We start from the raw sequence: 10,493 nt of genomic DNA, 5'->3' as shown, positions 1-10,493 counted from the left end.
CCCTCCCACCGCAGGCCATGAGCCATCAGTCCCTGTAAGATGCAGAAAGCATGTTGGGCGGGGCCACAGGCCTGGGGGCACCGGGGCCTGCTCCTCACTGTGGTGGGCAATGTGCATTTCCGACTGTTGTCCAGCTCTCACTGCCTTCCTTCATCCCTGGTTCCTACCCTCCACCCCGTACCTGCCACCCCCAGGTTGTGGTTAGGTAGAGAGCCATCCCCACCCGACAAAAGGGAGAGAACGCCAGAGAGTGGGACAGACCCAGTGCAAAATAAACACTATTTTGATTGCTGTCTTTTCTATTCCTGAGCAAACAGAATGCTAGAACCCTTCCCATGGGTGTGGATACAAAGATGTAAACAGAGCAGCTAGATCTTCCCAGCCTCCTGCCTCACCTACCCCGCACCAGGTCCCTCTGCCGCTGGCCAGGATGACAGGACCTGCTAGAGAGCGAATGTGGAGTCGGGTTATTTCTGGGGGTGGGTTTAGAACTTGTTTTCATCTTTCCTGCTCTGTTCTGTGGTCACTGTTACTGTTATTTACAGACGTGTGGGAAGGGGGTGGCCAGGGCATTTTGTTGTATTTTGTTGTTGTTTCTTTTGGTCTATATTTCCACTTTGGCTGTAGATAAGTAGCTGACTCCTTCAAGCCAATACTTGCCTGAGAGCATCTTTTTATTCCTGAAATACTCCATTACACATGTTTTAAAGCTAACTGGAAGCAGTCTGCCATCTGAGCTGGGACCCTAGCCTCATTAGTTTCACCTCAAGGTATCTCAGAACAGAAGGGTTGAGTGGCTGCCCAGCCCAGTGAGGGCAGGTTGTGCCAGGCGAGGATGCTGACAGAAGCTTGGGTGACTGGAGGTGCCTTTTCTCTGGCTACGTAGCAGACTTCTGAGAAGGAGCCACTGCTTTTATTAAGGGTCTGGAGAAGACCTGGCTCTGCCTGGCCCTAGCGGTGCCCGCCAGTCCTCAGGCTGGTGTGTCCCACACCCTGAGGCTGGCAGCAGCTGTGGTCCGTCTGTTCCCAGACACCCCGGATGAAGTTGTCTCTCCCCATCCTGAGAACCAGCTGACATTCATCCCGCTGGCCACTTCTGTTGTTGCTCCTCCTGGTAGGACTGGGTTTGGAGGCAATGAGCAGCGAGCTTCTAGGTGCTTGCTTCTCAAAGTGCCTTGATAGGCAGAGGTGACCATCCCTCTGCCCTCCAGGCCCTTCGAGGGGGTGGCAGGCTGGCTCTGTTTTCTGTTGGCAGCTTTACTAGGAATCTCTGTTTCAGTCCCCAAGTTGCATCTCAACTTGCTCCTCCACATGCTGTTGAGCTGACACTTCTGCCTGGCGTTATTTCTTTGTGGTGTTAGTGGCCACCCTTCTGCCTGGGCTGTGGGAGCCCTTTCAACGGGAGCTGGATTTGATCCCAGCAGCCGTCCTTCCTTTTTGCTTCTTGGCCAGGCTGTTAGCAGGTATCCAAGCAGCCGGGCAGCCACACTTGTGAGAAGGTCTCCCTCAGTCCCTTGGCCCCGCCACCATTGTCTGGGCTGGAGGAGCACAGTGTCAGTCTGTCCAGGTCCAGGGCCTATCCTTTTACTGTGGCAGGGACTGGGGACAGAGATGGGGACTTTTTTTTAAAAAAAAAAAAAGAACATCTACATGTACATAGAAGAGTTTGGTTACCATTAGACTTGTATGTAGAACTTTTTAAAAAATGGCCTTAATATAATTACAAGCAACCTTCCTGGATGCAATTTTCAAACAAGGCTTTGGGATCCAGTGAGGGAGCCTTGTCAGCCCACGCTTCCCATCTGTCCAGCACCCGTTCTAGGTGCAGACAGACAGGAGAGGCCCATGGCCTGGAGCACAGGTAACATTGTATTAACATGCATCCTCTGCCTATGAGAGGTGTAGGTGCAGAGCTATCCTCGGAGGGGGCCCCACCAGGAGCCAGTGGTCAGGCATCTCCACGTCTTCCTGGGCCTTGGGAGGCCTCCTGGGGTCTGCAACAGGGAATTTGTTTTTTTTCTTAAATATCACTTCTCTACTAAATATTCTTGAGTTGCCAAGACTTTCTGAGGCAAGACAGCCTAAGGGAATCAGTCTTTTGACTTGTGATGTGAAAATACTGTGATTTTAGGTAAGCTGCACCAGGAAGGGCGGGCCTGTGCCTATATTCTGTATGTAGACCTACCGCCCATGTCCTACTCACAAGCGCGGGGCAAGACTGGACTTCAAGCCTGGACACTGAGCCCACATGGGCTCAAAGGCCATCCAGGTCCCCCTGCTGCCCTCTTCCTAGTGCTCCTGGCTTTAGCTGAGCCCCCTCAGCTGTGCAAACCTTTCCTCTGGGAGCTCAAACTGCCTGGCCTATCCGCATCTGCCTCAGTTTACCCTCTTCCCTCCAAGTCCCCAGGGCAATGAGTTTGTTCCTCTCCGTAGCTCATGGGCTGAGATGGATCCTGGGATTAGCGACTTTCTATATTCTCCAGAGAAGAGGGTTGTACCCAGGACTGACTGGAGGAGAAGACAGGGTGTCGGGATCACATCCCCCATCACAGGTGCCCATGCTGGCCTCCCCCCTCCATGCCCTTACAGGGGGAAGACAGGTAGCACTGTTTGGAGTGTCCTGCAGCCCCCTCCCCTTGACACTTCTGGGCAGGAAGGGTGAGTGCCAGTCTCTTGGGGCAGAGGTGCTTGAGACCCTCAGTGGAGAGCTCAGGGGGCAGGTCAACCCCTCAGCAAAATTTGGGGACTCACAGCCAATGGTATTCAAAAGTTGGCCAGGCTCCCCAGTGGGGACAAGCCACAGTAGAAGGGGCCCTAATTAAAGTGGGTCCAGCACCCCACAGGGGTCTCTGGGACCAACTATCGAGGGCAGGGCTGTGTGCTTCTTGACCTTTCCCCAGGGATGCCTCCCCACCCCCTTGCGTGGCCTGGCCTTTTGGGCCCTCTGTGCTATTATCTGCTCATGGGTTTTCAGGGTAAAGGAGGGTTCTGAGTGGTTAGTGTGTTTGACCTGATTTTCATTGGCCAAACTCCTGGAAGGACATCCAGTGGGATGGTCTGCTGTGAGGCCCACGTGTCACAGTGGAGTGGGTGAGGTCAGCTCTGTCAAATGAGGCGCTGTGTGGAGGGCAAGGGGCCCCATGTCCATTCATGCATTCTGCTGGGGCCAGATGTTCAGTTCGGGGGACCTTGTCCGTCACCCCCCATGAGTGACTTTCCCTAAGGAGCCATGGGGCCCCTAAACTGGTTCATAACCAAACATCCCTCCAGTGCCCCCTCCACTGGACTCAACTTTCTGCTTTTCCACAGGAGGCACCCCCAACCCCATATGAGCTTCTGGAAGCTTTAGGGGATTGACAAAGCAGCCCCTGGGTTCTGATGAAGCTGTGGTCAAAGCTTGGGTTTGGGGTCCTCAAGGTCAATGGTACTGGGCACCCTGGTCCTGGCCCATCATTCCTGCAGGTGGCATTCCAGGTGAGGGGTCTGTGGCTGCCTGAGCCCGCCTCATGTGGCCTGCAGAGCTGGGGGAGGACTTAGTGCCTCACCCACTCTGGAGGCTCACCTGGAGTAAGTGTGCAGCTGGGTCTGTTTCTGTCCCCATTCTTTTTGGTCCCTGGGCTCCCACCTCCTGGGGGTCTCACAGTATTACTGTATGTGACTAGGGGCCCTGTGACATTCCTTCAGGGGTGCTGGCTGAGTGGGGCTCAGGCCTTTCGTTACCCTCGTGCCACAGGCAACTGAGCACTCCCCAGGAGAGGGAGGTAGGGTGACCTGCACCCCCAGGGCTGGGTGCTGGGGTACTCCTGAGGGCATGGAGAGCAGATGCAAGACCCTTGTGAACTGGGCCTAAGATTCCCTCCTGTTACTGGCTCAGACCAATGGGTCTCAGGGCCCCTCCCAATCGGGGTGAAGGGCAAGGGTTGTATGTCAGGGTAATGCTGGCTGCAGATGTCTCCCTCTTCCTTCCATCCTCCTGGCCAGTTCCCAACACCTCATCCCAAGGAGCCAGGTTCTGGAATTTGGGGGCAATTGATGCCCAGTCTGTCACTTCTGACCTCTTGCCCACTCGGACAAGGGGACACTGCCATGGCCTTCCCCACCAGGCCCTGGGAGGGAGGCCTTTGGCAGCCAAAGTCCATTGCCCCTTAATGTGTCCCCCCAGGAAATTGCCCCCAAGGGGGCTGGGTGGCACTTCTAATATATGCAAACTCATCGGTCTGAGCCCTGCCCCACCTGTGTCCCTCGGTCCCCAGGCTGGCTCTGCCCCACCCCACCCCAGCATGTACACTCTGCTGTGGATGTCCCATGGGCCGTGCGTGTGGGTGCCCGTGGCGGGCTGGGGCGGGCGGCTCAGGGCGCACTCGGCCAGCCCCTGCCTGTCCTCTGGCGTGGACGCTTTTGTCTTTGTACCTTTGCATCCTTTGTAATGAAACCTAATAAAAACCCAATGTTTTCGTCTCTGCCTCCTCCCCTTTTTTCCTGCCCCCATTCTCCAACCCAGAGATGAAATATGTGTGTCACAGGTACACCTGGTGGGAACCACACACACACATGAATATATGGACACACAGATGTGCGCCCCTCACAACCTCACCCTACTAGCCAGCTACTTGGACCTGTGTCCTGGAAGGGGAGCAGCTAACCCCCCAGGATCCTGGAGCAGAGACTTCAGGGGTGGGAGAGCTGCAGCAACTGGACACTGCTAGTTAGTTCAGACGGAAGTCGGCAGTAAGGCCAGACTCCACCGTCTCCCCAAAGCAGAGACCACAGCCACCATCCTGCCGAACACACTTTATTTTGTCCTCTCTGATCTCTTCCCTCCCCCAAGGTTGGCTGCCCCTCAGTGCTCCAGGCCTGAGGGTGGCCGTCATCTAATGGCAGGTCCCCACCCATCCCTAGGCCTGCAGCAGCCCCTGCGTCTCATAGTCCTCTGGGATGGTGTCTGCGGAGGGAGAGAGGAGAGGTGAATGAGAAAGGGTGAGGCCAACAGGGCAGACCCACTATCTAGCAGGCCCGCCCCTCATTCCACCCCCTTACCCCCTCCTCTTACCATTGCAGCGGTAGCGCAGGTTGGCCCAGATGATGTTCTCCTGGGAGAAGCAGAAGACACCCAGACGGCCACCCCGCATAGTTGTATCCAAGACCACATTGCTGTCAGCCACCAGCTCAGGGCCCTCGTAGAACCGCACTCTGGGGGAGAGGGGGCAGGGGACAGTGAAGCACCTCAGAGTTTTGGCGTCCTGCCCTGGAAGATGGGCCCCTTGGACGCTCAGTTTCCCTGTGTGAGAATGGATATCCAGGATCCTGTACACAGTAGGTGCTAACTGGATTTCCTGTACAGAGTAGGGATTGAGAAATGGCGTGTGGGTGAAACCCCACCTTCTAGCTGAGGCCCCACTGTGTGCTGGGTCCTAGAGGGGTGTCATGCCCCAAGCCAGTCACAGTTCATTCTAGCTGCCTGCATTGTACCCGAATCTCTCCTTCCAGGAGCCAGGGTGAAGCAAGGACTCAGTCCCTGGGCAGGGGTGGGGACCCCACCTGATGTAGCCCACTTGGGGCCGGTGCTGCAGGAACCAGCGGTAGGACGTCTTGTCCTTCCAGCCCACGTTGCGGGGGTCCTTCCACAGCAGCCGCACCTGTGATGCCGTGTCCCCCGTGTGCCATAGCGCATTCCGCAGCTGCTCCCCAGGGCCCGTGGAGGACTTTACGGCCTGACATGCCCAGGAACAGGAGCAGAGGGTCAGAGACCACAGAGGCCACTGGAGCCTCTCGGAACCCTGCCTGGTGGTTGCTTCAGGTCATGGAGGACTGATCGGAGTCCGGGGGGGGGGGTCTGGATGGGAGACCCACAGGAAGCCCCCTTGAGCACCACATGGAGATTTGCAGGTGGGTCATGGGGGGTAACAGAGGTCTGGGGACTCATAAGAGGGTATGGAAGTTGGTGAAAAGGTTTGGGGGTCTGGAGGAGGATTTAGTGACCTGTAGAAAGTTTTGGGTGTCTATGGGATAAACGGGTCTAGAGGATTTGGGAAATATCTGCAACATAGGGGGTCTGCAGGAGGATTTGGAACCGGAGGGAATGCTTTGGGCTCTGTGAGAGGGTTTCAGGGCCCAAAAGATGATTGGGGGTACTGGGTGAGGGTTTGAAGGCCTGTGAGAGGAAATGGGAGGTATTTGGGGCCTATGTGAATCCAGAGGAGAGATGAAAGTGGTTAGGAAGACTTTGGGTTCATAGAATGATGCTGGGGGACTGTGAAAGCTTTGGGGTTCTGTGGAAGGGTTTAGGGCTTGCTAGAGGACATGGAACAAGAGGTCAGGAGGCCCCCTCCCCCTGCACACCTTGAGCTGGATTCCAGGTTCGGCCACAGCACGGAAGGGGTTGGCCTGCCAGTATGTCTGCTCCATCTGCTTCCACATGACCACGTAGAAGCTCGAGCTGTCCTGGTAGCCAAAGATGAAGCCAGCGTAGTCATCGTCTGTGACAGTGTTCACATGAAATGTGCCTTCGAAGTCCACGCCATTGAAAGCAGTGTAACCTGGGGAAGTAGGTGACCAATGGGATCCTGGACTCCCCAGAACCGCCCCCTCCAGAGTCCAGCTTGGCTCCTGGGCCCGGACTCCTCGCTCAGTACACCCACCCCATCCCTACCCTCTGAATCCAGACACAGCCGTGCCCCCGAGCCCTGGACCAGCCTCAGCCACCCGGCTCTAGCCCAGACCCAGCCTGACCTCGTCCCACCCTCACTCTGGCCCTGCCCACGAGCATCTCCCTGCAGAGCCTTTCCCCTCCCAGTGTCTCACCCACAGCCAGGCCAGGGTCGCTGTTCATCGTCTGCACAATCTCCATCCCCTAATAAGGACAAAGGAAGAGGGGCCTCAGCCTGGCCAGGGGGCCCTCAGCGTCCCAGCCCCTAGGTTAGCACCCTAAGCGGGGCTCTGAGCTCCTCCCACCTTCCGCCTGGTCCCTGCTCCCACCTGATTGAGCACCACCCAGTTGGGGTCTATTTGCGCGTCACCCTCGGGGTCCAGCACCACCGTCTGGAAGGCCCGAAAATCGGTGAGGGTGACCTCGGCGTTCTCTGGACAAACATCGATCTTGTCCACCACCTTGTCAGCGTCGAAGTCGCCCTGGCACGCATCACCTACGCCATCGCCTGAGAGGAGGTGGGAGACCCTGAGGTGGAGAGGTCAGCGCCAGGCTCTCCACTCCATGCTTAGCCCCGCCCACTCCAGCTACTGGCCACGCCCATACCTTCCATTGGCCCCACCACGCCCATTTGAAAACCTGCCCCAGTGGCTCCACACACCCTGTCCCACCATGGGTCCCACCCCCTGCCTTACCATCTGAGTCTTCCTGGCCCGGGTTGGGCACCAGGCGGCAGTTGTCCCGATTGTCAGGGACTCTGTCGTTGTCGTCATCCTCATCGCAGGCATCACCCTGTCCATCGCGGTCTGAGTCCTGCTGGGCGCTGTTGGGCACTGTGGGGCAGTTGTCCCGGGAGTCCTGGAGCCCATCCCCGTCCCTAGAATGGGTGGGAGGAGGCAGAGAAACAATGAGATCCTCACAGGACCCGGTCAGGGGCTGCCCATCCTGAGCCCCCATCCTAGAAGGCCTCCTTACTGGTCTTGGTCGCTGTCACAAGCGTCTCCCACAAAGTCGTGATCCACATCCCTCTGGGGGGGAGGGGGGTGCAGGGATCCACAGTCAGAACAGAGGAACGCAGAAGCGTCCAACCCAAGCCCAGTTCAAGAGCTCCTGACCCCAAGGAACACCCCCTCCAGCTGCTTTGGAATGGGCTGCGGTCTTGTTAACAGCCTGGAGCTCAAGCCAGAAGTCTGAACCCACTGGGGTCTGACCTGCCCTCACCTGGTCTGGGTTGCTCTTCTGGGGACAGTTATCACAGACATCCCCCACACCATCACCATCACTGTCCTTCTGGTCTGAGTTGGGCACCCTTGGACAGTTGTCCATTGCGTTTCGGATCCCTGCAGAAAGCCGGGGAACAGGGTAGGACCCAGAGATCAGGCGGGGCCAGGCCGGCTTCAGCAGGGCAAGTGCAAGCCTGGGGCAGAGTCCTGCCCTCTCCTAGCTCCCAGTTACTACAAAGTACCCCCAGCCTCATAAAGACTTCATGAATAGATGGCCACGGAGGGGACTGGACCTCACTAGGGGGCAGCTCAGCCAGGCCCTCCCCTTGCCCTGTGAATGCACCCCCCTGAGCTTCTATGCCCCAAGGGTAAAAAGGGCGCCTCCCCGCCTGGCTGGCATGGTTTAGCGGTTGAGGGTTGACCTAGGAACCAGGAGGTCATGGTTCCATTCCCTGTCAGGGTACATGCCTGGGTTGCAGGCTCGATCCCCAGTGTGGAACTTGCAGAAGGCAGCTGATCAATGATTCTCTCTCATCATTGTTGTTTCTGTCTTTCTCTCTCTCTCCCTTTCTCTCTCTCTCTCTCAAAAAAAAATCAATAAAAACTTTTTTTTTAAAGGCCACCTCCCCAATCCTAAACTCCAGATTTTGTCCTGCTTTTCCTCCCTGCAGCATCTGACATAGAGATGCTCCCCTGAGCATGGTCCATGGTCCTGAGCATCCCAGGTCAAACCCTTGGCTTTTGAGCCCTGCCCGGTTGTGCCCCAAACCTTATCCCCCCGTCCCAGCACCGCCCCCCCCCCCCCCCCCCCGCCTCGCTCACGGTCACCGTCGATGTCGTCGTCGCATGCATCTCCTTTGCCGTCCTGGTCTGTGTCCTTCTGGTCTTCGTTCTTCTGGTTTCGGCAGTTGTCACATGCATCGCCCCACTTGTCATCATCCGAATTGCGTTGGTCTGGGTTCCGGACCAACGGGCAGTTGTCCTAGGAGACAGGACCAGTTAAGGGGACCGAGTGGGGCAAAGGTCACATCCAAATCAGCCCCTTTCCGACTCTGGGAACCCTTCACCGCACCAGGACCGAGAGTCCAGCCTCTGCGGCCACGCCCTCGCCAAAGCCACGCCCCACCCAGCTGCCTGGGCCCCGCCTTGGCCCCACCTCCTCGTTTACGACTCCGTCTCCGTCGGCATCGGGGTCGCAGGCATCTCCGATGCCGTCGCGATCCACGTCCTCCTGCCCTGAGTTGGGCACAGTCATGCAGTTGTCCTAGGGGCGGGCAGGGCCGACGTGAGGGGCGTGCCATGTAGCCCCGCCCACACCACGACCGACCACGCCCTCCGCTCTGGCTCACACCCTCCCCTCCCCCCACCAGATCGCGCCCCTGGTCCGCGCCCACCTTGCGGCAGTGGCGCTCTGAGCAGCGCAGCTTCTCATCTGGGAAGCCGTCCAGGTCCGTGTCTCGGCCGCAGAGAAGCCCGGAGCCAGCCCAGCCGATGGCACACTACGGGTGAGGAGGCGAGTGGATGCTCCGGCGTCCCCGAACCCCGCCGCCCCGTTCCACGCCCCTTGCTGCACGCCTGCACTCACCACACACGATTTCGAGCCATCCCGCTCCAGGACACAGTCGGCCTTCTCGTGGCACGAGCTGGGAGTGCCGTCGGGGCACAAGCGCTGGGCGCGCGGGCGGCAGCCGGAAGCCTGGTCGCCCACGAAGCCGGGCTGGCACTGGCCACACTGGAAGGAGCCCTGCATGTGGGCGGAGGGAGGTCAGCTCGGGACGCCGCCACTTCACCCCACCCTCTGCCCCGTCTCTCCATCCTCCTCTCCTCCCGGGCCTTACCCGGGTGTTGATGCACGCGGAGTTGGGGACGCAGCTATGCTGCCCAGTCTCACACTCATTAATGTCCGTGCAAACCTGCGTGAGAGGGAGCGCAGCGGCCACTGCTCCACGCGGACACCCCCGAGCCTGGCTCCGGGTGTCCTCTGCAGACTACCCCTCCCCTCCACCCCGCCTCCAACCCGACCATTCCCAACTCGGACCCTTACTCCCCGGACTCCCTTCAGCCGGTCCCACCACCTCTCGCTGGAGCGAGGCAGGCAAACGGCCGCGAGGCTCGAGGAGTTCACGAAACAAAATGAGCACCCCCACCCCGTAATCCTCCTGGCGCCACCCCCCAAGGCCCTCACCTGCTTGTTGGTCTTGGCGAAGGGCAGCCCCACACCCTCGTGGGCGGGGCCGCTGTACCCCGAAGGACAGGCCTCGCAGCGGAAGCCAGGGCTGGTGTTGATGCAGCGGACCCGAGGGAAGCAGGGATGCGCGTTACACTGGAGGACAAGGGCCATGGAGGGTGAGAGGAGGCGGAGCCGTGCCCCTCAACCCCGTCGCCCCCTGGCGGCGCCTTAAGGCTCCTTGGCTTGGAGCGGGAAGTCCAAGGGCCGTCAGCCGGCACTCGGAGGGGGGATGACACCTGGGGCGGAGGCCATCGTTCCAGGGGTCAAACGCGACTTTGCCTTGTTGGGGGTAGAGGCGGGACCAGGGGAGGAGAGGGAACACCTGGGGGGCTGTTCCTGGGACCCGGCAGGTTGGGCGGTCATGGGCGGGGGGAGGAATTGCGAGAGCGTCCCC

General features: G+C 58.8%; 1 protein-coding gene across 1 annotated transcript; it reads right to left on the bottom strand.

Moving 5' to 3' along the window:
- Nucleotides 1-4,776: 4,776 nt before the first annotated feature.
- On the bottom strand, nucleotides 4,777-10,442 carry COMP (cartilage oligomeric matrix protein). The gene is made up of 15 exons (XM_006778352.2): nucleotides 10,055-10,442; nucleotides 9,708-9,782; nucleotides 9,455-9,613; nucleotides 9,264-9,368; nucleotides 9,026-9,133; nucleotides 8,692-8,851; nucleotides 7,868-7,986; nucleotides 7,622-7,674; nucleotides 7,342-7,523; nucleotides 6,976-7,154; nucleotides 6,802-6,850; nucleotides 6,340-6,536; nucleotides 5,539-5,711; nucleotides 5,051-5,190; nucleotides 4,777-4,942 (listed from the first exon to the last, which is right to left on the bottom strand). The coding sequence occupies exons 1-15, from the start codon at nucleotides 10,208-10,210 to the stop codon at nucleotides 4,896-4,898; spliced, it is 1,902 nt and encodes a 633-aa protein (XP_006778415.1). The 5' UTR covers nucleotides 10,211-10,442; the 3' UTR covers nucleotides 4,777-4,895.
- Nucleotides 10,443-10,493: the final 51 nt, after the last annotated feature.

Source organism: Myotis davidii, unplaced genomic scaffold, assembly GCF_000327345.1.
Source record: "Myotis davidii unplaced genomic scaffold, ASM32734v1 scaffold448, whole genome shotgun sequence".
In the NCBI taxonomy this organism is placed as follows: Eukaryota; Metazoa; Chordata; class Mammalia; order Chiroptera; family Vespertilionidae; genus Myotis; species Myotis davidii.
This window is presented reverse-complemented; position numbering and strand designations above follow the sequence as displayed.

What these genes read in the sequence shown, in the direction of transcription:
- COMP (XM_006778352.2), bottom strand. Translation starts at nt 10,210, where the DNA reads ATGGCCCTTGTCCTCCAGTGTAACGCGCATCCCTGCTTCCCTCGGGTC. An exon ending in ATGGCTCGAAATCGTGTGTG is followed by an intron (nt 9,369 to 9,454) that starts GTGAGTGCAGGC and finishes CCTCACCCGTAG; the next exon opens with TGTGCCATCGGCTGGGCTGG. An exon ending in AACCTGGAATCCAGCTCAAG is followed by an intron (nt 5,712 to 6,339) that starts GTGTGCAGGGGG and finishes TGGGCATGTCAG; the next exon opens with GCCGTAAAGTCCTCCACGGG.